Here is a 27,774-nt window from a genome sequence, read left to right as displayed (position 1 = left end):
GTAAATAGAAATGTTTATGCTGAGAGACTTATCAATAACTCATGCAAAGGACATGCTTTCAATGATAAAGTTAAAAATCACACAGCACCAGGTTATAGTCCAACAGGTTTAATTGGAAGCACGAGCTTTCGGAGCGCTGCACCTTCATCAGGTGACAACCAAGTGATGAAGGAGCAGCGCTCCAAAAACTAGTGGTTCCAATTAAACCTGTTGGACTACAACCTGGTGCTGTGTGATTTTAAACTTTGCACACCCAGTCTAACACCAGCATCTCCAGTTCAATGATAAAGATCAATTGAATAGACACACATGAAAAGAAGGCAGATATGCATTTGTAGAGAGTTTCTCCAACCTCCCAAGGTGTTTTCTTGTTTGGAGTTTACTCATGTGCTTAAGGTTGGAAATATGACCATCAGTATGTGCACAGCAAGCTCACATGAAAAGAAATAACTAGATTAACTGTTCTAGCATCTCTTTTTGAAGAATAAATATTGGCTGGGTCATTGGGAGAACACACCTAGACATCTTCATAATATTGCCACCAGATCGTTTACATTCATTTAAGTGCTCAAAAAGGAGCCTTGATTTAACTTCTCATCCAGAAGATGGCATCTCCATAAATATTGCACCCTTATGCATCTACCTAGATTTTATTCTAGAAGGAGTTCACATGAAAGTGGTTGTTTAGTTGAGTGGGAATCAGTCACTTCTGCCTGCACAGCCAGATACCTCTTCCTACCACATCCTTGTAGAAACTTATAAACCACATGCAGTGAGCTCAATAGCACAAGACATTGAGGGAGAACCACACAGGAAATGAGAAAACATCATATTACAGTTGGCATTCATCAAAACAATTATATTAATATCGAACTGTTTGCTCCATTCACTGCACTGTACATTCACTTTATTCAAAAAAGAAAAATTGATTACAACAGAACTTTGCAAGTATTAGCAAAGCTCTACAGCTCAGAGAATCATACTTTAAACATATGTTGGTGTATTTTCTTTCTAAACCATGCAGCTGATAAAATATTCTGACAATCTTCCTAGCTTCCCTCATGCCTTGACATTTTCCCTCTATTCCCTCCGATTTAACTATTTTCTTCCCAGACTCAAAAGCCTCTCTACCTTAAAAAGCCTCTCTACCTTAAAAAGCCTCAATGGGGACCTCATAGCCATTGTCAGTCATCGTAAACATCCACCCAATTCACTAATGTCCTTGTGGGGAAGGAAATCAGCCACCCTTACCTGGTTTGACCTACATGTGATATCAGACTAACAGCAGTGTGGTTGACTCTGAACTTTATTTTATTCATTTGTAGGACATGGGCATTGCTGGCTGGGCCAGAATTTATTGCCCATCCCTAGTTGCCCTTGAGAAGATGGTGGTGAGCTGCCTTCGTAAACCACAGCAGTCCATCTCCTGTGGGTTGACCCACAAAGCTCTTAGGAAGGAAATTCTCAGATTTTGACCCAGTGACAGTGAGGGGACAGTGATATATTTCCAAGTCAGGATGGTGAGTGGTATGAAGAGGAACTTGGAGCTGATGGTATTCCCATGTCCTTTTCGGTGGAAGTGGTTATAGGTTTGGAAAGTGCTGTCTAAGGATCTTTGGTGAATTGCTTACTGTACACACTGCTGCTACAGACTGTTAGTGGTGGAGGGAGTGGATGTTTGTGGATGTGGTGCCAATCAAACAGGCTGCTTTGTCTTTATGGTGTTAAGCTTCTTGAGTGTTGTTGGAGCTGCACCTATCCAGGTAAGTGGGGAATATTCAATCACATTCCTGACTTGTGTCTTCTAGATGTAGGCAGGTTTTGGGAAGAACAGGAGGTAAGTCACTCACCACAGTATTACTAGCCTCTAACCTGTTCTTGTGGCCACTGTGTTTATATTGTGAGTCTAGTTGAAACTCTGGTCAATGGCAATCCTCAAGTTGTTTATAGTCTGGGAATCAGTGATGTCAACATTATTGAATGTCATGGAGTAGTGGCTAAATTGTCTCTTATTGGTGATGGATATTGCCTGGCATTTGTGTGGTGGGAATGTTAATTGTCCATTGTCCTTCTGAGAGGAACTGGTTATGGATTTAGAAGGTGCGTCTAAGAAGCCTTGGTGAGCTCTGGGCAACTGGCGATAGATGATAAATATTAACCTGGCCAGTAACATCTATAATCTGTGAATGAATAAAACAAAAAAGGTCAGGCTCTCATTTTAGAATCGTTAAATCATAGAATCCCCACAGAGTGGAAAGTGGCCATTTGGCCCATCGGGTCAGCACCAATCCTGCGAAAGGCATCCCATCCACACCCACTCCCCCACCCTGTCCCCATTATGGTTAATCCCCCTAGCATGTACATCCCTAAACACTACAGGGCAATATAGCATGGCCAATCCACCCTAACCTGCACATCTTTGGACTGTGGAAGGAAACTGGCATGCAGAGAAAAACCCACACAGACACAGTGAGAATGGGCAAACTCCATACAGAGAGTGGCCCAATCGTTATTTGGAAAGCATATGCACATTTGAGTGAAACAGGAGAAGATGGGATTGATAAACTATTTCCATTGGTTGGGGATTCTAGACCTAGGGGGTCATCACCTGAGAATTAGGGCCAGACTGTTCAGGAAAGATGTTAGGAAGCTACACACGGAGTGGGAGATGAGTGGAATTCTCTTCCACAAGTGACATGATGTGATATCTATTGTTATTTTTAACTCTGATATAGATATCATTTTATTAAGCAAAGGTATGAAGGGGTATGGTCTAATGGCAGGTATATGGATTTAGACAGCACATTTCATTGATTGTGGAACAGGTACAAGGGGCTGAATGGCCAGCATCTGTTCCTACGTTTCTATGTAACACTGGGTCATGGCTCATAATGACTAAGCACTTCAGCTCCAGGATATCACAGCTGAAGTACACGTAATTTAGGGATGGTCTCACCAGGAAGATCTCATCTGGTCTGGTTAACTTGTGACTCTAGCACCACACTGATGCAGTTTACACTAGAAGGCTCTCAATGTGAGTGAGTAATGGTGGGCAACACACAAATACATTTTAAAAGAAATGAACAACTCTTAAAATTCAAAACTAATTTAACAGTTGTAGCCTGGTGTTGTTCTCACAGCAGAACGCTGGATACACAGGCTCAGTAAATGTGGTTTTAAACATGTGCAAGCGTGTCAGCGTGTCAGTGACCTGGAAAAATGATACTGTTCCTGCATCGTAGTCTAAGATAACTCGGATCTTCTTGATACAGAATTTCAGTGGTACTGGTGTATGCTTGTTATTATGACAGGCTTTCAACATACTAATGCTCTGATATAAGCACCAAGCTTTTGGTGTTCTCCGGAGATCGGAATTACTGCCTGTCTTCTGTATGGTCCCATAAGTGATCCCAATTCCCCACCAACTTCCATCTATTTCCACATCCCAGGAATGACGTCCGCAATAAAAGCTCTGGTTGCAGAGGATTTGGGAGTAGGTTGTAAATCTCGATGGGTTACTTGCATGGGGCTGTTCTTCCGCACTGTACATCACTGATCTCAGATCATCAGACAGAACTAAGTTTTTGCTTGCAGTAGTTGGGTCCAGGGTCAACTGTGACAATTCTCCTGAAGAGGAAGGTGCAGATTTGCCAGGTCAATTATTGCATGTGAAACTGACAGTCTTCCCCAATAATGGGAGCTCCCACATAACCGTACACTGTACTCTGAGAGAAAAAACTTTATTCTTATCGCAATCTAAAAAGACACACATTTTATTCTTAACCTGTATCCCCTCACTCTATTCTCCCACATTACAAGAACCATCTTATCAACATCCATCAACATTTGAACAGCCCACTCGAGAGCTTCAAAAAGATCAACCTCTCATTCTTCAAAACTCTAATGGGTAAAGGTTCAATCTGTTCAACATTTCTTCAAATCACAAACCATTCATCCCAGATAATTGGCAAGGGGTAAGGAGTGGAGGAGCTGGTGTTGGACTGGGGTGGACAAAGTTAAAAATCACAAAATACCAGATTATAGTCTAACAGGTTTATTTGGAAGCACTAGCTTTCAGAACGGTGCTTGTTCATCAGGTAGTTCAGGTAGCTTCCAAATAAACCTGTTGGGCTATAATCTGGTATTTTGTGATTTTTAACTTTTACAGATAAGTAGACCAAAATTGCACACATACTTCAGATGTAATCTTACCAGAGCCCTACATAGCTGCATTAACATTTCTCTAGTTGCATATCTCACTCCTTTTGTATTAATTTCCAATGTTCCATTTGCCTTCCTAATCAATTGCTGTACCTGCATTTGAACTTTATTTTATTTGTATGCCAAATCACCCAGGTATACCACCAGGTCCTACAGTCTCTCTCTATTTCAGAGAACATCTCTGGGACATCCGTACCAACTAACCCCACTGCCCCATGGCCGAACACTTCAACTCCCTCTCCCACTCTGCCAAGGATATGCAGATTGTGGGCCATCCTCCATTGTCACTCCCTAACCACCTGACGCCAGGAGGGAGAATGGCTCATCTTCTGCCTTGGGACCCTCTAACACATGGGATCAATGTGGATTTCACCAGTTTCCTCACTTCTCCTCCCACTACCTTATCCCAGTTTCAAACTTCAAACTCAGCACTTCCCTCATGACATGTTCTACCTGTCCACCTTCCTTCTCACCTATCCACTCCACCCTCCTCTCTGACCTATCACTATTACCCCCACCTCTGACTACCTATCGCACTCTCAGCTAACTTCCTCCCAGCCCACCCCCCTGTCCCATTTATCTCTCCACCCCCTCAGCTCACAGCCTCATTCCTGATGAAGGACATTTGTCCGAAACGTCGATTCTCCTACTCCTTAGATGCTGCCTGACCTGCTGTGCTTTTCCAGCACCACATTCTCGACTCAGATCTCCAGCATCTGCAGTGCTCACTTTCTCCTATTGGTTTATAACCTGGTGTCATGTGGTTTCTAATTTTGTCCAACACTGACACCTCCACATCATGGCTTCCAGCTCTTGGCAAATTGAACGAAAGTATATTCAGATCTGTGTTTTGAGTCACTGATCTAGATTTCAAGCAATTGAGGTCCCAACCTTGATCCCTGTGGAGCATCACTAGTCATAGTTTGCCAATCACAAAAATTTCCAATTATTCCTACTCTCAGTTAGCTAGCCAATATTACTCTCAGCACCCTCTTGTGTAATATTCTTTGTTGCGGTATGTTGTCAAATATCTTTAGAAATGTAAGTATACCATAGCTGCAAGTCCTCTTGTCTCCACTTTGCTGTTACTTCCTCAGAAAACTCTAACAAAACACATAAGCATGATTTTCCTTTCAGAAAGCCATGCTGATTCTGCCTGATCATATTATTATTTTTAAACATCCTGCAACACCATCTTAATAAAAAATGTTTAGCAATTTCTTTTTGATGGATGTTAGGCCAACTGGGCCCTATTTTTTGAATTTCTGTCTTGCTCCTTTCTTGAATAATGTTATATTAGTTACTTTGCAATTCATTTTGACCTTTTTAGAACATAAAGAATTGTACAAGACAGAAATCAATGCATTTGCTATCTTTGCAGACACTTCCAGGAAGGCACTATGGCACAGATCATCTGGTCCTGGGGACTTGTTACATCTTTACATCTTACAGTTTCAACAATATCTTTTCCCTGGTTATGTACCATTTCAGTACTACCTGACTTTACAGTAATTGTTTTAACTCCCTCCAACTTATTCGCTTCTTGATTTTCAAGTATTTTTGAGAAGATTTCAAAATCTTCCACAATGAAGACAGACACAATATAGCTACCCAATGCATTCACCATTTCGTGCTTTCCTTTATCAATTCCCTGACTCACTGTTTAAAATCAGCATAGGAACATAAGAAATAGGACACTCTGCCCCTCAAGCCTGCTCCATCATTCAATAAGATCATGAATGTTCTGATTACTCCACATTCACTGTTTAAATAGTCTTTAGTAACTCTTACTACCTATTTTATATTACCAGCTAGCTTCCTCTCATCCATTACTCTCTGCCTCTTTGTTAGTCATTCTTTGCTGGTTTTTAATACTTGACCAATCTTCTGACTTACCTCTAATCTCTGCAGATTGTATGGTGCTTCTTTTAATTTGATACAAACAAAGTGACTCCACAACTTTTCCCTAACATTCTGTCTTTTCAAAATGTCAAATCGTCTTAAATAGTTAAGTTATTTTCTGACTCACCATGTAACTATATCTTTTTAATGGCCAAAGATCTCACATATTTATTTCCATCTGCATTAATACTTCATCCATGTTGTTTTGAACACTGCATGGGCTCAGGTACTGAAGCTTTAGTTCTGTCTTTTTACCATTTGTGCAATCTCTGACCTCACCCACTGCTTCATATTTACCTATTGACTATCGGTCACAGTCTGGCTCAGTCTCGTTACCATGACAAATATGGTTATCCTGCTCCATTATCTGTCCCTTTGAATTATCCCCTCACATGATCCTTTACACCCTGCTGTTTATTTTAAAAGTTCTCTGAACCAATGATAGGCACCCAGTCTCTCCAGGTACTGGTGTCAACTCTCCATAATTCAAAATCCATTTCTTCCATTCACACCAGCCTTGAGACCTGCTTTCATTTCTGATTTTATTTATCTCAGCCCAATTTGCTCTTGGCTCAAATAAAAATCCCGATGTTATTACCTTTGAGGTTCTGTTTTTTAATTAATAATACAATCCAGAAGCAAATCCTTTCTTGTTCCATCTATGCTACCTGCATGGATCATGACAACTGGATTCTCTCCCTCCCACAATGACACTTTTGCCAGCCCCAAGTAAATGTCCCCATGGCCTGGACCCCAACAGGTAGTAGAGCCTTCTGGAACACAGAAGCCCTCGGACCTGTTCCATTGTTCAATGAGATCATGGCTAATCTATAGTTTAACTTCATAAACTTGCCTTTGGCCTATGTCCCCTAATACCTTTACTTAATAAAAATTAATCTATCTTGGATGTAGGTTTGCTCGCTGAGCTGCAAGGTTAATTTCCAGATGGTTCGTTACCCTACTAGGTAATATCTTCAATGGGCCTCAGGTGAAGCAATGCTGAAAATTCCTGCTTTCTCTTTATATGTTTGGGTTTCTGAGCCTCAACCATATTTACAAATCTTCTCAAAACTCACTATTAATCTCTCTCCCATTTAAAGCTAACAACTAAACCAGCAGTTATTGACATTTGTGGAAGAGAGTTCCAAACGTCTCCCAATCTTTGTGTGTCGAAGTGCTTCCTAGCATTTCTCCCTGAAATTTCTGGACCTAATTCTCAAACTTTGCTCCCTAGTTCTAGAATCCCCAACCAGTGGAAATAGTTTATCATTATCTACCCTGTCTTTTCCTGTTCACATCTTGAAGACTTTCACCAACTCATCCTGTGATCTTCTAAATACTAGAGAAAACAGGCCTAATTTGTATAATCTCTTCTCATAGCTTAACCCCTGAAGTCCAGGTATCATTCTTATAAACATACGCTGTACTCCCTCCAAGTCCAATGCATCCTTCCTAAGGAGTGGTGCCTAGATCTGCTCACTGTACTCCAAGTGATGTCTAACCGGGGTTTTGTACTGCAAAATAACTTCTTTTTCCTTGTATTCCAATCCTCTAGGTGTAAAGCATTCCATTTGCTTTATTTACATGTTTGTAAACCATAATCTAGACTCTTGTTATTTAATAACATATGACCTAGTGCTTAATAAAATATTTCATGTGTAATCCTGTAAATTGTGGTATAGAGATTTTATTAAGGCTACTTAAAGCATCTCTACATATGACTTCATCTGTGACTTTAAGAAGCACTTTTCCCCAGTATTGCACTATGTTCAAGTTGTGCCACAATTGGTTTGTGGAAACCATAAGAATCATGCCTTGAATTGGGTGAGCCACCTAATGCAATTCTAATTAATACTGTCTAATTTCAGATTCAATCTAATTTCAGATTCAGTCTGATTTCAGATTCAATCTGATTTCAGATTCAATCTAATTTCAAAGTTAATCTGATTTCTGATTCATTCTGATATTTCTAGGATTGGATGACAAAATGAAGGTGAAGGTTTACTTGATGCTCAGTTAATAATTGCACAACAGCTTTCTAGTGTCTCTAAATAAACCTGTCGGACTACAACCTGGTGTTGTGTGATTTTTAACATTGTCCACCCTAGTCCGACACCAGTTCCTCCAAATCATTGATGCTCAGTGTTTGACATTAACTTATATTTGGATCAGAATTAATGACAAGATTGCAACTCAAAAGGTTGTTTCCTTAATTTTGGATTCTAATTGAACACAACATGATCTGGGACCTCTGTCTGATTTCACTTCATGTCCTCAAATATTTCCCTTTCACTATTACATCTCTCATTGTCACATCCTATCGTCAACATACTGTTCAGGACTGAGATTCAAAACTAATGTATTTTACATGTAGCCTGTACTTCTCTATGGTTATAGTATTGCAAATAAATCTGATGACTACATTTAGCCTGAATAATTTATACATATGGTGTTTACCACATCTTGGAGGAGACAATGATAAGTATTGGGCATTGTTTTCATGTCTGACATTCCATGTTATTACACTCTGTCATTGTTATTCTTGTGAAATATCATCCCTTAAATGCTGTAAATTTGAGACTGTAAGAGTGATCTCTTCTTTTGGAAATCATAATTTACTCTGCGTTTGAGGGAAAAGAAAGGTCTGTGATATAAACTGATAACCAGCTGGAGAAATTAATTAAGCTGTGCCTGAATGTTCAAACGCTCATTGCAATATAGTTTTCACAGTGTTTCCAACAGTAGAAAAAGAATCATGCTGGAGTCTGTGGAAGGCAATATATAATAACATGCAAGTTCTTGTTCCTTATCAATAGAAATCAATAACAGAAGACTGGATGAGAGCAACATTGTTTAGAAACATAGGAGGACAAAAAGACCATTGTATAGGTATAGGAGTGAGAGTTTGGTTTAATAATGAGTGGCTGATCAATTTAACAGTTAGCCATGGATTAAAGTAGGTTTTTAATTCGCTGACCTTTCCTGGAAAACGGTAAAGATTTCCAAAAGAAGAGCTCATTCTGACAATCTCAAATTGACAGCCTTGCATATAGCATTTAAGGGTTGATATATCACAAAAATAATAATGACAGAGTACAAAAACATGAAATGCCAGACATGAAAAGCAATGACCTTATGATGAGTCTTAACCCTGTGAATTTGCCACCTTTCATGCCTTTCTCAGAATGTTTCTGATGTAGAGGAATTGCCCACCAAATCCTTCAGTTTCCCAGGCAATTCCCTCTGAGTCAAGGATTCCTCATGTTCCTAATCCACAACTCCAGACTGCGCTGTTCAAATAACTGCCTGATCATTGGAATATCTGAGCCAATGTGCTCTCAGTCCTATGACAATCAGTCAATCTGACAATATCCTCTGAGTCAATGTGGCTGGTACCTGGCTACATTTTACCCAAAGCTTTCTTTGAAATTTTCAAATCATCATATTAGATTGATGCCACACTTTCTCACTTTCTTGAAGGAGACGAGTCAATTACTTACTCTGTGTATGGGCTACACTTGCTGGTTCAGCTGGTCCTTCTCCACAAGTCGATTCCGTACATTCATGCATTTGTCTCAGTTTCTCTCTGGTTGAGTAAGACTTTTCAGATTCCTCCATCCACTCTTTGAGAAATTGAGACAGATTAGACAGGTTCAAGACTGGTTCTGGAGGATCTGGAAAAGTGAGCTTTTGAGTTTCAACAACTCTACAATGACAGAGAAAAACAATACTTTAGTTAGAAGTTCAAATGTTAAAGGGTGAAATTGACAAGCAAATCATCATGAAAGGGACAGAATTGAGGTCTCAACAGCTATTTATCAGGTCACTGATATCCACATGTTTACAGAGATCGTGGTTTCCTGCTGTTGTAACCCTTTCAGAATTTTCAAAGCAATCCAAATTATATTTCTTTACATCAGGGAAACTGAAGTTGAGGATAGGAAATTCAACATGTTCACAAGGACCCTCACCAGCTTTTACAGATGTACTATGGAGTGCATTCTATCCAGAAATTATTGCATCACAGCCTGGTACAGAAACTGCTCTACCCAGGACAGCAAGAAACTGCAGAAAGCTGTGAACACAGCCCAGACCATCAGGCAAGACAGCCTCCCATCCATTGACTCCATCTTCAATTCTTGTTGCCATGGAAAGGCAGCCAACATCATCAAAGCTGTCTCTCACCTCAGTTATAATCTCTTCCAAATTCTTCCATCAGACAGACGATACAAAAGCTTAAACACGCATACCAATAAGGTCAAGAACTGTTTCTTCCCCGCTGTCAGTAGAGTTCCGAGTGAACCTCTCAAATTTCAAATCTAATATTGATTCTGCTTTTGTGCACCTCTTGTGCAGCCATTACCCTGTATGCCTTGCTCTGTCCAAACACCCTATGATCTGTATGTCCCTGTACATTGTGATCTGTACTGCTCACAAAACAAAACTTTTTGTTGTATTTAGGTGCATGTGACAACCATAAATCAAATCAAATCAATGACCAGGCAACAAGGGCCAGAAGGTTCAGAGGAGATGTGAGGAAAAAAATGTTTAGCCTTGGGTGATGGGAAGCTGGAACTCACTGCCTGTAATGACGGTAGAGACAAAATCCCTCATAACATTGAAGAAGTATTTAAATGTTCACTTTTGATACCAAGGCAGAGAAGTCTATGGGCCAAGTTCTGGAAAATGGCATTAGAATAGTTAGATGGTTACTTTTGACTGGCATGGACGCGATGGGCTGAAGGGCCTCTTTCTGTGTTGTAGATCTAGATGACTCTATGGGCCAAATGGCCTGCCTTTGTTCTGCAACCGGTCAATGATTTGATGAAGTTCCTCCAAATTTTTCTTGTATTTATTTTATAACAGGCTACTGATAAATGGGAGGGAAAGTTGAAACAGCCCACATTATTTCTGTTACGCAACTGAGATTTCAAATCAGCAGTTTCAAATCGATGATTGAGGATAGTTTGCAGCATAAATTCCCAATCCTTAAATTTTCAGCAAAATACTGGTGAAGGTTTCCTCCACCAGCACTTACCCATGTCTGAAAGAAACTTACTTGGGAAGGAGCTCTGCAGATTTCTGTAGATAAAAGAGGAGGAGATGAATCAGGGTACCATTGATAAAACCAAAGGGAATGTGATTCAGAGCAAACACAGTGGAGGGAATCAGATTAACTGAATGATGTAACGTTTCCCTACAGGACATTCAGTGGACAGTTGGGAGACAGCACTAACTGTGCTGCAAGCAGCAAGAATGTGAAAGCAATCAATCAGCTTTATTCAGCCTAATTTTCATTCAAACTGAAGTGTTTATGGACAGGAAAGACCATTCACCCACATCCGTTGATTCAATCAGAAAAACTCCAAAATGTACAGGTCCCAATTGATTCTGAAGTGATGCAGGCACTTTCTATTCTGAAATTTCCTGTCACAATTGCTGACTGTTTGAAGAAGTTCCCAACATCAGTCCTAAATTTACTATTTTTCTAATTTTTTAAAATATTAACTGCACTTACAATTTAAAAGAGTTGTGAGGCCTTACTTTGTCTGTACTAGTTACTATCTCCCTCACTATTAAGTCAGCTCTAACCAAAGTCATAACTAATATTCTCAATGACTTTGGTTCATCCTTCCTCCTTGGCTTCCTCAATGTCACTTTTGTTTAATCACTCATGGGATGTGTGAATAGCTGGCTGGGTCAGTGTTTATTACCTGTCCCTAGTTGCTTTTGACAAGTGGTACCTTTTTGAACTATGTACTGAAGGTGGACCCGCAATGTCCTTTGGTATGGAATTCCAGGATTTTGATAAAGTGATAGTGTCTGTCTGAAAATACAATATGTTCTGTCATCTACAAGACCCAAGTCAGGAGTGTGATGCAAAATACTGCCGATTTGCCTGAATTAATAAAACTCTGTCAACACCCAAGAAGCTCAACCATTGATCAGAAGCTCAGCTGGACTCACCACAATAACTCAGTGGCTACAACAGCATGTCAAAGGTTACAAACTGACAACCACATCCAAACTGGTAACTTCTACTGCCTAGAAGAACAAGGGCAGCAAATGCATAGGAGCACCACCACCTGCAGTCTCTCCTCTAAGACTTTACCATCCTGACTTGGAAAAATATCATTGTCAATCAGTCAAAATTGTGGAACTGACATCTACACCCAAAGGGCAGCAGTGGTTCAGGAAAGCAGTTCACTGGCATCTTCTAGAGTGCAGCTAGGGATTGGCACCAAATGCTGGTCCAGTCAGCGATTCTCACATCCAATGAAAGAACAAAAAAGAATTAAGTATTTCACCTTGCCTGTGTTTCTCAACAATTAAAGATCACAGTGAGAAAATCTAGGCACAGCAGCGTGCTTGGGAGATGTCCTGACGACATGATAATGCTTGCAATAAAGAACTCTTTATCATTCATATGCTTGTCTTTGATGGAGGAATACGTTATTGTTGAATTCAGAAAGTGAGGACAACGAGGAGGAAACAAGGGAAAGACAAATTCAGTGTACCTGAATAAACGAGATGCTGTCTTCTTGCATTAGATTCTGAGCTTTCTCATTGAGTAACCTCATCTGTTCTGCCATCGAGTGCAATGTTGCTGAGTTGTTACTAATCTCAGAGAGCAAAGAATGTTCACGCTCATCAATCAGTCTCAGTGCGCACTTTTCATCTTCGTTTAACTGTTTCCTCTTTTCAGAGAACATCTTCGACAGCTTTCCCTTCAGCTCACTGACGTGTGTCTGAAAGAAACAATGAACGCTGTCATTACAAGTTGCACTTATGCAGGGCTGTTACCTTTACATACCAGACCTGCACAGGACAATTTGTTTGCTACACACTGAGATGCACAGAACAGATTGGGATATGTCCAAGAATGTAGATCATTGGGTCACATGCCAGAAGTAGGTTGTGTAGCCCTTGTGCTTGTTTCACTCTTCAGTGGGATCATGCCTGATCTGAAACCTCCACCACCTTTACTCCATAAAAACTGAAAGAACTGCACATGGCGTTAATCAGAAACAAAAATAAAAATTACTGGAAAAGCTCAGCAGGTCTGGCAGCATCTGAGGAGAGAAATCAGTGTTAAAGTTTCGGGTGTAGTGATCTTTCCTCAGAACACAGAAGTGAAATTATCAATGACCTCTACATGCACAGTCCCAAGGAAGGGTCATTGGACCTGAAAACTTAACTCCGATTTCTCTCCACAGATGCTGCCACAGGCCTGCTGAGCCTTTCCAGCAATTTCTGTTTTTGTACCTTTACTCCATATCCATTAATGCATTTGATTGATATAAATCTACCAGTCTCAAATTGAACAACTGTTTTAGCTTGAATTACCATTTGTGAAACTGAATTTCAAACTGTTCATGTAGAAGGACCCGAAACATTAACTCTGATTTCTCTCCACAGATGCTGTCAGATCTACTGAGATTTTCCAGCACCTTCTGTTTTTGTTTCACTCCTGAAGGTTCTGCTTCCAAATTTTATCCTCAACTCTCACCCATTGTAAACAGTTTTACTGCATCAACTCTATCTATTCCACGTAATGGCCAGCTAACTTCAATTAAGCCAACACTGAAACATCTGAATTTCAAGCAAAATAAAGCTAGCCTGTGGAATCTCTCCTTGTAATTTAACCCTTGACCTCTAGGTATCATTCTGATAAATTGGCACTGCCCACCCTCTGAGGTGTGCTGCATGAAATTCTTCACAATGGATGTAGTTTTACCAGGACTTTGCACAGCTGAAATGGGAATTATATCCCTTTGTTTTCCATGAAGCTTGGTGTATTTGATTATATTTGATTTGATTTATTGTAGTAACATATACCTAAGCACAGTGAAAACAATGAAACACAGATCGTAGAGTGCTTAAACAGAGAGAGAGGCATACAAGGTTACCGCTGCACACAAGGTGCACAAAGCAAGATCAACATTAGCAAGATCAACATTATTTGAAGTTAGAGACATTCAGCAGTCTAATGACAGCAGCGAAGAAGCTGTTTCTGAAACTGCTGGTGCATGTGTTCAAGCTTTAGTATCTTCTACCTAAGGGAAGAGGTTGGAAGAGAGTGTAACCGAGGTGGGAGGGCTCTTTGATGATGTTGGCAGCCTTTCCACAGCAACAAGAAGTGTGAACAGCATTCCATGAAATGGTTTTTATTAATATCTGTATTCGTTGCATTTCTGGTGCTACCTTTGCAAATCTCCTCTCTGTATTCACTGACTGCGGGTCAAAGATGGATTTGTAGAATGGACAGACAGGTCAAAGTTAGACTATAGGAATGTGAGGCAATGCACTTCATGCAAAGAAAGAGCAACAGAGAGTAAATAGCACAGTTCTAAAGTGTGCACAGGAACAGAGGGAACTGACGGCCAATATGAATAGCACCTTGGAGGTGGCTGGACATATTGAGAGGATGTTAGTAAGCATACGGAATTTTGCAAAGAAAAACTGAAATGATGAGCAAAAGATCAGCAAGTTATTCTGAACCTGCATCAAGTTCTGAGTGGGGGCAGGGGAGGGACGCTGGGAGGTTAGGCCATAATTAGAATATTGAGGCCACTTCTGCTCCCCACACTTCAGGAAGAAGGTGAGGATCCTTGAGGAGACTGTAGAGGTGATTAACCAGAACCGTTTACAGGATGAGGAATTTTGGCTGCCAGTTTAGGTTTCAGAGACTGGAGTTGTTCTACTTGGTTCAAAGTAGGTTGAGGGGAGATTTGTTAAAAATGTAATATATGATGACAGTTTGAAATAAAGTATATAAAATAATCTGTACCCATTAGCCAAAGATGCAAAAAATGGATGTTAGGCAAGAGTTACAGAGGTGAGAGTGTGTTGCTAGGAAAGAGGGTTGAAGAAGGAGCCATCTGGAACAATGCATCTCCTCGACTTCACGCAAGTCCCAGATGGCCTCCTTCTTCCATGATCGCAACTTCCCATCCCACATGATCAACGATGCCCTCCAGCGCATCTCCTCCACTTCACGCACTACGCCCTTGAACCCCACCCCTCCCAACCCAACAAGGACAGAACAACCTGGTCCTAACCTTTCACCCCACCAACCTCCATATATATCGCATCATTCTCCCCAACTTCCGTCACGCCCAAATGGACCCCACCACCAAAGGTATATTTCCCTCCCTATCCCTATCAGCATTTGGGAGAGACCATTCCCTCCATGACTCCTTCGTTAGGTCCACGACCCCCAGCAGCCCATACTGCCCTCCTGGCACTTTTCCCTGCCACCACAGGAAGTGCAAAACCTGCGCCCATACCACTGCTCTCACCTCCGTCCAAGGCCCCAAGGGATCCTTCCACATCTGTCAGAAATTTGCCTGTACCTCTACCAATGTCATCTACTGCATCCGTTACACCCGGTGTGGTCTCCTCTACATCGGGGAGACAGGATGCCTTCTTGCGGATCGTTTCAGAGATCATCTCTGGGTCACCCGCACCCACCAACCCCACTGCCCTGTGACTGAACACTTCTACTCCCCCTCCCATTCTGTCAAGGACATGCAGGTCCTGAGCCTCCTCCACCGCCAAACCATTACTACCCGACGCCTGGAGGAAGAACGCCTCATATTCCACCTTGGGATGCTGCAACCACACGGGATAAATGTAGATTTCATTTCCCCTCCCCCCACATTATCCCAGTCCCAGCCTTCAACGTGGCACCACCCTCCTGACCTGTCCAACACTCCCCCCTCTGACCTATCACCTTCTCCCTCACCTTCATCCACCTATCGTTTTCTCAGCTACCTTCTCCCCAACCCCACCCCTCCCTTCCATTTATCTCTCAGCCCCGGCCCACAAGCCTCATTCCTGATGAAGGGCTCATGCCTGAAACACCGATTCTCCTGCTCCTTGGATGCTGCCTGACCTGCTGTCCTTTCCCAGCAACACACTCTCGACTCTGATCTCCAGCATCAGCAATCCTCACTTTCTCCTAATAGTTACAGAGGGAAAAGGAAGAACACCTATTTACATAGTGCATGGTAATAACCTGGGACATGCTGTATAGGAGGGTAATATCGAAAGGAATGTGGATGGCTACTTCAGGGAAATAAACTTGCTGAGCAGCTTAACTGAATAACAGTATGGCTTAATGGGCCTCCTTCTGAGACTTTGTAGGGTGGATTTAAAGTTATTCCATGGATGGGTATGATGACGGGAGACATGCTAAATCCAGCAAAGAGTGTGCCCCACAACCTCCCTGCCCCCTGCCCATTCCAGAGTTTAGCACGGCTTTGTGTAGCCCACCATCAATGGGCCAATCAAGCTCCATAAACAATGCCCAATTCAGGGCCCCATCCCTCAGCCATCAAGCCTAAATTGGTGGAAAGAGGGAGATCATGCTTACTGACAGAGCCTCTTAGAAAGGTTGGTTGGGTTTTCATTTGTAGCTGCTCCCCATTGGACCATTGGACAGCCTCCTCAGCCCAGGTAACCTCACCGCTTCCACCGCGGACCCCCCTCCCCACCAGTTTCAATGGCCTCTCAAACCTCGCCTACCACCAGTACTCCCTCCCAGACCTCCCTCACTGACTCCAAACAGGCCACCACAGTTCACCTCCCTCTTACTTGGGTGTAATACCAGCAGTGGCTATTAGTCCCATTGGTGCTACTGCTACGTTGAGAACTGCTGGCCTCTGATTGACTAACAGCTCTCTGAGGCGAAACCTTCCAATCCTGTAAAAGTGAGAATCTCACCTCCAGCCAATTGGCTGTCAAGTGTCAAGGGAGTGAGGGAGGAGCAGGGTTCTATTCTTCCAGTGGACAGACCAACTGTTTGCAGTTTAGCCATAGTTGTGGAGGTATGAGGGAGCAGTACTCCGAAAGCTAGTGCTTCCAAATAAACCTGTTGGACTATAACCTGATGTTGTGTGATGTTTAACTTTGTACACTCCAGTCCAACACCGGCATCTCCAAATCATGTTTAATATATGAGAGTAGACAAACAGGAGGCTGGAAGAACACAGCAAGCCAGGCAGCATCAGGAGGTCGACTAGTCCTGAGGAAGGGTTAGACCTGAAACATTGACTTCTCCACCTCCTGTTGTTGCCATTCAGCCCTTTGAGTCTTTCCACCATTCAATGAGATCCTTGGCTGATCTGCTACCTAATCCCAAAGACCTGCCTTTGGCCTACATCGTTTAATACCTTTGCTTAGCAAATATGTACCTATCTCAAGTTTAGGATTAATAACTGATCCAACATCCACTGCCATTGGTGGAAGTGAGTTCAAAACATCTGTCACCCTTTGTGCTTCTTTACATCTCTCCTGAACTACGTAGCTATAATTCTCAGGCTATACCTTTTCTTGTGTTTTTAGTAGGTTATATCTGGGCTGTGTTGAATAATATGCTAAAGGTTCCTCATTGCAATTCTACATTGTTATTTATCAGTACACCACAACATTTCATTTTCCTAAGTTGCATTCCTCTCAAAGTCAATTTTTCTCCAATTGTTGGCCTGCTCATCATCATATTTATATCATCCTCAATAATTATTTTACATTTTCAAAAAAAATAATGTCATGGTACAGAATATTTACTATCTTTGCTGTACCTGGTACAAAATAATTACACCGTGTTCCCATGCCAACATTTCTGTCACAGCCCGTCTGAAGATTCAAGTCCAGCTTCTTCCCTGCTGTTCCAGAAAGCCTTAGCACAATCTTGAAAGGCAGCATCTCATATTCCTCTTGGAGACTCTGCACTCTTGGGGACTCAAAATCAAGTTGAGCCTGACTCTATCCTTCCATGCTTTTTACCCACATCACACACGCCCTTTTAGTGTAGCCGACCCATTTTCACCACTCTCAGGTCTATTATCACATCACATGATTGCTTTCCACACAGACTACACATTCTCTGTTACCCTCAGCTCTTATTATGACTTATTCACCTGCTCTCTGTTCTAGCCTGTTCTCCATAATCCCCACATTTACTTATACCTTTCATATCTTTCTCTGGGCTCCATCTCCACCTATTCGCTTACCTCTACCTTTACCCCTCAACCCCCAACCTTGTCTCTAGCATATATATCATTGTTTCCTAGTTGCTATCAGTTCTGATTAAGAGTCACATGAACTGAAATATTAACTCCACTTTTGTCCCACAGCTGCTGCCAGACCTGCTGAGTTTCTCCAGCAAATTCTATCTTTGTTTCAGATCTCCAGCATCTACAGTTCTTCTTTTATTATGTAGTAGCTGGTGCCCAGTCTTGACAGTGTTGCAAAAGTTTCTCAATACAACTATCATGGCAATGCCCTTCCAGCTGAATAAGTGCCTGCAATTCATTGAATTTGTTCCTTATAAACCCTATGTTTACAAATGATTATTTGGGTCACGCACCCAACCGACAATTCATTTTATTTGTCAATGTTTTGTTTTTTTCTCCTGTTTTAATTACTTAACAACTGAAACCTTTACATGAGAGATCATGGGGGAGTACGTTAAAGTATGAAATGGTCAACACAGTGACAGAAACTGGAAGTTGTATAAATCTAAACTGGCAACAACAAGTTTCTGTATTAGGTTTTGGGCGAAGCCTGGAAACACACTTCCAGCAGGTTATCATAAAGCATTTGTATTTACAAATCTATCTTAATAAAGTAACTTTTGAGGTGGACATTTCATTAGTTCAGAAAGAAACATTATTACTTGACAGTTTCTACCTTTATTTCAGCTTCTGATTTCTCCAAGTTTTTCTGCTTGCTAATACAATTCTGGTGAACTATCTGAAGTTTCTCAGCTTCATTCTTCATTTCTTTCTAGGAAGAAAATTGAAATATTTTAAATTAGAGTTTTGAATAGGAGTTTAAAAGGGAAGTGGTTCTGTGTTAACTGGGTGTGTGTAGTAAGTAGCTCAGGAGACGGTCAGTTTCTGGTCACCAGACAGAATGCTTTGAGATAATTTCATTAGGGCCAGTGGAGCAGAAAAAGATATCAATTCCCAGAGGGATGAAGAAAATACAATTTACAATGTTGGGACCAGAGTCAGCATCGATTATGCTCAGGTTTTGGGAAATGTTGCACGTGCAGTAATGATACAAGTGGTGGAAGTATCTGCTCTTGCTGTCACCTGATGAAATCTCAGTTCTACACAGTCTATAAAAGGCTTGCCTTTCCAATGCTTACCTCTCTAAGTACTCAGTCCCTGCAGGGAGTTGAGAATTCAAAGGAAGCTGGGAGCAAGGCCTTCTACCTCGCGGGCCAATCAAACATGATCTTGAAACCTAAGTCTCCTATCCTCCCTTGGCAACTTTTGCCAAAGAGAGCCCGTGGCTATCCCTTCTTTTCTACAGCAATTTCTGGGATCCCCATCACTCTCCCATATACCATCATCAGTATCTTGCCTTATCGCAAAGAGCTCTCCACAAGTCATCGATACCTTCCTGTAGGATCTTCTCCAGATTGCCCTAGAGCAGTGGCAGTGTTCTTCAACCACCACTCCATTTGAAGATGAGACGTCCACACCTTCCAGCTTGTCCCTGCCCCTAGTAGAGCATCCAGTTTGTCCACTGCCCTCTTTTGTGTTGCTGAGTTAGACAAAGAAAGGATCTCACCAAAGAGCCAAAGATTGAATAACCTTGGCTTGATGCATACCAACCTTTGAGCAGTCAGGAAATAGGAGGCACAAGTATTCCATTTGCTACTGAACTAATCTTGAAGTCAGGACTTAATTTGGGAAGGAGAGGTGATGCTGGAAAAGCGCAGCAGGTCAGGCAGCATCCAGGGAACAGGAGAATCGACGTTTCGGGCATAAGCCCTTCTTCAGGAATTCCTGAAGAAGGGCTTATGCCCGAAACGTCGATTCTCCTGTTCCCTGGATGCTGCCTGACCTGCTGCGCTTTTCCAGCAACACATTTCCAGCTCTGATCTCCAGCATCTGCAGACCTTACTTTCTCCTCCAAGGAGAGGTGATGACCTAGTTATATTATTGCTTGTCCATTAATCCAGAGACCAAGAAACCTGGGTTTAAATCCCACCATGGCAGTTGATGGTACTTAAATTCAATAAGAATTTGAAATAAAGAGTCTAATAATAACTATGAAACTGCTGTAGATTGTCAGGAAAAAACTCATCTGTTTCACTCATGTCCTTTAGGGAAGGAAACTACCATCCTTAAGTGGTTGAGGTGGTATTTGATTCCAGACCCACAGAAATGGGATTGACTCTTGGGCAATAAATGCTGGTCTAGCCAGTGATGCCCACCTCCTGTGAATGAATTGTTTTAAAAGTAATAATTTAATGAGTATTCAAAGTAATTCTGATGCATGAAAAGCAGTTATATGCAATTGGGTAACATGATGCCTGCATTGAACTAGATTCTCAGCTGCAGATCAGCATCCCAAAACAAGTCCACACTTGGCAAGGGGACCCTTCGTTCTTCTTGGCAGTGGTGCAATCAGTGAGCTAATGGTGGGTGGGGGACCGGAGGTTAGGGGTGTATGTGTGCGAGTGTGCGTGTAAAGGGGTATGTATATGTGTGTATGTGCGAGGGTCTGCATGAGTGTATGGGTCTGTAGGGGAGTGTGTGTGTGTGTGTAGGAGTATCTGTGTGTCTGTGTCTGTGTCTGTGTCTGTCTGTGTGTGCATCTGTCTGTGTGTGTGTGTCTGTCTCTGTGTGTTGTACTATACACACATACAGACAGACGCACATACACACAGACAGATACACACGCACAGACAGACACAGACACTCCTACACACACTACACACACACAGACAGACGCACACACACACTCCTATACACGCACGCACACACATTTCCCTACAGACCCAAACACTCACGTCAACCCTCTCTCATATGCTCACACATACACTCCCACACTCACACACGCACCCTCTCACAGACTTATACCTTTTTACACTCACACTCGCGCACATACACACATTCTCTCATAGAACTCATAAGCCCTGCACCCCCACCCACCACACACATGCACACATGCACATATAAGTTTATGGGGTGAATTTGTACTTGCAGAATTACATTTTACTTTGCTCAAAAACTGCATGAATCCATGAAAGATTCTGTAAATCTATTTTTTAGATTAGAATCAGTCTGAGCATTGTGGCACAGACAGCCTCACACAGGGCACCTCACACCTTAAATGCATTATCTGGGCCGACATGACACCAACTGTTAAAGTTCACTTGAGAATGTAACTTTTACATGTTCTGCGATTTACATATGAAAGAACTGAAACCATATGTTCGTTCTAAAAGATGAGAGACTTAACAAACAATCCAGGTCTTTTTCAATATATAATTTCAGTTACATCACACTGTAAACTTTTGCTATAAATTCTGTGTCTTACAATCCTATACTCCCCAACCACCTGATGAATGAGCAGCGCTCCGAAAGCTAGTGCTTCCAAACAAACCTCTTGGACTATAACCTGGTGTTGTGTGATTTTTAACTTTGTACACCCCAGTCCAACACCGGCATCTCCAAATTATAATCTAAGATTGTTTTCTGTGTCACATCTCCATGACACTGGACTCCTTTGGCTATAAATTCTGTGAGCATGATCTTAACCTCCACAACCGCCCGATGAAGGAGCAGCACTCTGAAAGCTAGTGCTTCCAAATAGACCCATTGGACTATAAATTGGTGTTGTGTAAAAAAAGTACATTAAGCATCCAGCTAAGTCATAGAGTCATATAGAGGTATAGCATGGAAACAGACCCTTCGGTCCAACTCATCCATGCCGACCAGATATCCCACCCTGGAGTTCCTGGAAGACTTAATGATAATGAGCACTGGCACAAGAATGAACTTGGATCTTACCTTCTTTATAGCTTCTGTCTCATCCAGACCCACCATTGTATGGGATCTGTGTCTGCCAATAACTGCACATGAGGCACATACACAAACTCCATCATCTATACAGAAGAACTCAAGATTTTTCTGATGGTCTGGGCACTTTCTGAGCATAAGGTCAGTCACAGGGTTGACTAGTTTGTGATCCTTGAAGTTTTCTTTCATTAAGTGCGGCTTCAAATGGAAGGAACAGAAGGAGGTTTCACATTTCAGACAGGTCTTCACAGCTGGGGACACACTGTCGATGCAGTGATCACAGGGGACAGTGGGAATGCTTCTCTTCAGAGTGGGCTTGGGGTTGAAAGTTTGATGGCACTGGGGACAGCTGAACCCATCCTGACCGACTTCTTGGGCCCAAATATCCTCAATGCATTTGCGGCAGAAGCTGTGTTGGCAGGGCAAAGAGACAGGGTCTTGGTGCACCTGGTGACACACAGCACAATTCAACTCCTCTTCCACAGCTTTGGCTTCCATCCTTCTAATCTCCTCCTGAAGGAGAGACTTCGCAGAGTCAACAAAGAATGCACATCGAGAGCAGCGAAATCCTATTTCTCCGCATTTGCAGTGGTTATTTTCAGTTTCGTCTGCTCTGACTGTGGGTTAAGCCAAACCTGTTGAGCAACAAGACTTCAAGTTTCCACTTGCACAGTTTAGAGAAAAAATGCTGTTGGTAAATATTGATTAGGGTTAGTAATTTTACATTCTGATTTAGAATTTTCAATTTCAGAAACTAATAAAAAGTTACACTTAATAAAAGATGTAAAAGTTTTTTGAAAATTGGAGATGTTCATATATGTTTGTTTGATGCAGTTTACAGCTGGCTGTTTCTGCATTGTGACAATTCCTAGTTCAACCAGATACAGCAGCAAACCAGATTGATAGCTTATTTATTAAATAAAGGAGCACTCGAAGCAAAATGGTTTTCCTATCAATATTATGTTTTGTTCAATGAACAGATTTAGGGTTATGACCTTTTAATGTAGCTGAGATGACAAACTTTTTTTGACTCTGATCTCCAGCATCTGCAGTCCTCACCTTCTCCTAGTCTTTATGTGCTGTTGGATGCATATCTTTAATCATTAGAATTGATAGCCTAAAAAAAGTCTTCAACTCTATGTATCTTTTTTGATAATATAATTTTATTAAGAAAAAATAGATTTTTAAATATTACAACAAATACAAAACAATGCAATTCAAAACAGTACAAAAATACTACAAAACTAAATCCAAATAATAAAAACAAATTCCCCAACCCACCCTCCTATACGAATGTATAAACATATACAAAGAAGTATAAAATTTAAAAAAAACCTAAACCAGCTATTTAACTAACTAAATAAACACCTAACAACAAACAAATATGACCCCAGTGTTGGACTGGGGTGTACAAAGTTAAAAATCACACAACACCAGGTTATAGTCCAACAGGTTTAATTGGAAGCACTAGCTTTCGGAGCGACGCTCCTTCATCAGGTGATTGTGGAGGGCTCGATCGTAACACAGAATTTATAGCAAAAATTTGCAGTGTGATGTAACTGAAATAGTACATTGAAGAATTGACTGTCTGTTAAGCCTTTCATCCGTTAGAATACAGTGATAGTTTCACTTCTTTCATGTGTAAATCACAAAACCCTTTTTTTTAAACTTGCATTCTCGGGTTAGCTGTTAACAATGGTGATAGCTAGACAGTATGTTGAAGGTGTTAGCCCCCTGTGTTGTCTGTCTATGACCTGATGTTTAGATTGATTCTAATCTAGCTAGTGTGCTTCCAATTAAACTGTTGGACTATAACCTGGTGTTGAGATTTTTAACTTTGTACACCCCAGTCCAACACCGGCATCACCGAATCATGACTACTATCGACACCACTAACCGCCGGCTTAAAGTGGAGAGGATCTCCAAGAAGATCACACATATCGACACAGACATCAAGTTTCTACAGGAATACAGGCAAAGCAGGAAAGATCCCGAAAGGATTACGGATCGCAAACCCACTTAGGTCGACCTATAACACAGACTACACAGAGAGACTTTGCCACCGCACCTCTCGTAAACTTCTCAATCATCTCGTGCACCAACTCTACAGCAGGCGCCACAACCTTGAAATTCACATGGAGTCCACACTCACAGCCTGCACTCAGGATACATCAGTACAATTATGTGACATTGCCAAACAGACAAGGCGACAATACTACACCACGTACATGCACGCCAAGAACAATAAACTGGAGAAGCTTGGCATTCTCACCAGTAATAGCAAAGCCCGCCCTGGAACCACAGTAGACAACATTATCACTGCGGGGAAGTCTATTGTCAACTTATCGGACCACACCCTTCGACCGAAAGAGATTGAAGTCCTGAGTAGGGGTCTCAACTTCTGCCCCACCACCAAAATGGACCCGTTGGTTCTGGCAGCAGACACAGAGGAGTTCATCAGATGAATGAGACTCCGGGAATTCTTTCAAGGTGCCGGCAGTGATCCCACTGAGCCCACTGATGAACTAGAACAGTCATCACAGGGATCTGTAGAGGAGCCACCAAAGAAGGTGTCAACATGGACCCCACCGGAGCGCCGCTGCCCTGGACTTGACGTGTATGCTCAAACTGTCAGGAAATAGACAAAATGCCAGATTCATCAGCCGTACCCATAAGGGAGAGCAAAACATCATCCGTTCCCAACACAATGCCATCCAGGCTCTCAAAACCAATCACAACATTGTCATCAAACTAGCAGATAAAGGAGGAGCCGTTGTCATTCAGAATAGAACAGATTACTACAAGGAAGTGTACCGACAACTGAACAACCAGGAACACTACAGGCAACTACCAGCTGATCCGACCAAAGAACATACCCAAGAATTAAACACACTGATCAGAACTTTGGATCTAGTCCTTCAGAGCTCCCTACGTGCCCTCACCCCACGTACTTCTCGTGTAGGCGAGTTCTACTGCCTTCCAAAGGTACACAAAGCCAACACACCGGGACGTCCCATCGTGTCGGGCAATGGGACCCTATGTGAGAATCTCTCTGGCTATGTGGAAGGCATCTTGAAACCTATTGTACAGGGGATCTCCAGCTTCTGTTGCAATACTACGGATTACTTACAGAAACTCAGCACCCATGGACCAGTCGAACCGGGAACATTCCTCGTCACAATGGACGTTTCCGCACTCTATACCAGAATCCCCCACAAGGATGGCATCGCAACAACAGCCTCAGTACTCGACACCAACAACTGCCAGTCTCCAAACACCATCCTACAACTCATCCGCTTTATCCTCGATCATAACGTCTTCACCTTTGACAACCAATTCTTCATCCAGACACATGGAACAGCCATGGGGACCAAATTTGCACCCCAATATGCCAACATTTTTATGCACAGATTCGAACAAGATTTCTTCTCTATGCAGGATCTCCAACCGACATTGTACACCAGGTATATTGATGACATTTTCTTCCTCTGGACCCATGGCGAGGAGTCACTGATAAAACTACACAGTGAAATCAACAAGTTTCATCCCACCATCAAACTCACCATGGACTACTCTCGACTGTCTGTCTCATTCTTGGACACGTGCATCTCCATCAAGGATGGACACCTCAGCACCACACTCTATCGCAAACCCACAGACAACCTCACAATGCTACACTTCTCCAGCTTCCACCCAAAACATATTAAAACAGCCATTCCCTATGGACAAGCCCTATGCATACACCGGATCTGCTCAGATGAGGAGGAACGTGACGGACACCTGGAAGTATTCAAGGATGCCCTCACAAGAACGGTCTACGATGCTCAACTCATCAACCGCCAGTTCCGACATGCCACAGCAAGGAACCGTAATGACCGCCTCAGGAGACAGACACGGGCTGCAACTGACAGGGTACCCTTCGTTGTTCAGTACTTCCCAGGGGCTGAAAAATTACGCTATGTTCTTCATGACCTGCAACACATTAGCAATGAGGATAAGCACCTCGCCAAGACCTTCCCCACACCTCCACTACTTGCCTTTAAACAACCGCCAAACCTCAAACAGATCATTGCAAGTGTCTCGGAGATGTTCCCTAAAGCGCTCTGCTAGGAGGCGCCCAGTCTCCCCAATGTAGAGGAGACCGCATCGGGAGCAACGGATACAATAGATGATCACATCCACTAATATCATCTATTGTATCCGTTGCTCCCGATGCGGTCTCCTCTACATTGGGGAGACTGGGCGCCTCCTAGCAGAGCGCTTTAGGGAACATCTCCGAGACACCCGCACCAATCAACCACATCGCCCAGTGGCTCAACATTTCAACTCCCCCTCCCACTCTGCCGAGGATATGGAGGTGCTGGGCCTCCTCCACCGCCGCTCCCTCACCACCAGACGCCTGGAGGAAGAACGCCTCATCTTCCGCCTCGGAACACTTCAACCCCAGGGCATCAATGTGGATTTTAACAGTTTCCTCATTTCCCCTTCCCCCACCTCATCCTAGCTTCTAACCTCCAGAAACTCGATCCCCTGACCTGTCCGGACTTGTCCGACCTGCCCAGCTCCTTTTCCACCTATCCACTCCACCCTCTCCTCCCTGACCTATCACCTTCATCTCCTTCCCCACTGACCTATTGTACTCTATGCCACTCTCTCCCACCCCCACCCTCCTCTAGCTTATCTCTCCATGCTTCAGGCTCTCTGCCTTTATTCCTGATGAAGGGCTTTTGCCCGAAACGTCGATTTTGCCTGTCCTCGGATGCTGCCTGAATTGCTGTGCTCTTCCAGCACCACTGATCCAGAATCTGGTTTCCAGCATCTGCAGTCATTGTTTTTACCTCATTCAGGTTACTAACCAACTAAACATTTCTTGTCCTAAATTTTCAAACTAAAGCCCTTACAATGAGGTAACCTGTTCTGAACTAACGCTTCTTTTCCAAGTGAAACTTTTCTTACATCTAACTCCAGGCAGATTTCCTGCAATAACAAAGGCTTTCCAATCGATAGACTTTCCAAAACAAATCAGTTTGCGATTCCTCCAAAGCAAATGTCAGCCAGCACCGTTCAGTGTTTGTTGTCTCCAATCATAGAGCTCTCACAATATTAAAAAAATCACCCTTACACTCCAGGAGGTCTAATGTCACCTGGTCCAAAACAAAAACTGAAATTATGTTCTGAATAAAGGTCACTGGACCCAAAATGTTAACTCTGATTTCTCTCCACAGATGCTACCAGAGCTGCTGGGTTTTTCCAGTAATTTCTGTTTCTGATTTCCAGCAATCATGGTTCTTTCGGTTTTTTGTCCAATGTCTCCTGGTATCTGACACATACTAGTTTCTAATCAAATCTGCAGAAAGACTGGCAAGTAAATTATTAAACCCCCCTCATGCACACAGATCAAAGCCCACATGCCACTGGTTCAAATTTCACAGTCAAAATTAAATTATATGAATAGTTATAAATCATGCACTATGTCACTATTTGAACCAAAGGAAAACGGAGAATGCTGGAGATACTCAGCAGATCTGGCAGCATCTGTGGAGAGAGAAAGAGAGTTATGACTCCAGTGACCCTTCTTCAGAACTAGAAGCTGCTAGGAAATGATGATATTTATGCTGATTGATGGGGTGGGGAATTGGAGAGGAGAAGGAGTGAGCCAAAGAATGTGGTGCAGGAAAGTTGATGTTTTGGGCATATAAGCCCTTCGTCAGGAATGAAACTCATTCCTGATGAAGGGCTTATGCCTGAAACTTTGACTCTTTTGCTCCTTGGATGTTGCCTGACCGGCTGTGCTTTTCCAGCACCACACGCTTCAGCTCTGACC

The 27,774-nt window shown here is 42.4% G+C and overlaps 1 protein-coding gene across 1 annotated transcript; it reads right to left on the bottom strand.

Moving 5' to 3' along the window:
• Positions 1-838: 838 nt before the first annotated feature.
• Positions 839-22,501, bottom strand: LOC148148490 (E3 ubiquitin/ISG15 ligase TRIM25-like). Its single transcript, XM_087992466.1, has 6 exons — positions 21,942-22,501; positions 18,820-18,915; positions 12,642-12,872; positions 11,183-11,205; positions 9,624-9,829; positions 839-3,627 (listed from the first exon to the last, which is right to left on the bottom strand). The coding sequence occupies exons 1-6, from the start codon at positions 22,446-22,448 to the stop codon at positions 3,104-3,106; spliced, it is 1,587 nt and encodes a 528-aa protein (XP_087848592.1). The 5' UTR covers positions 22,449-22,501; the 3' UTR covers positions 839-3,103.
• Positions 22,502-27,774: the final 5,273 nt, after the last annotated feature.

The sequence above is a fragment of the Chiloscyllium plagiosum genome, unplaced genomic scaffold (genome assembly GCF_037043375.1).
Source record: "Chiloscyllium plagiosum isolate Xiang-an unplaced genomic scaffold, Cpla_swu_hap1 HiC_scaffold_12, whole genome shotgun sequence".
In the NCBI taxonomy this organism is placed as follows: Eukaryota; Metazoa; Chordata; class Chondrichthyes; order Orectolobiformes; family Hemiscylliidae; genus Chiloscyllium; species Chiloscyllium plagiosum.
This window is presented reverse-complemented; position numbering and strand designations above follow the sequence as displayed.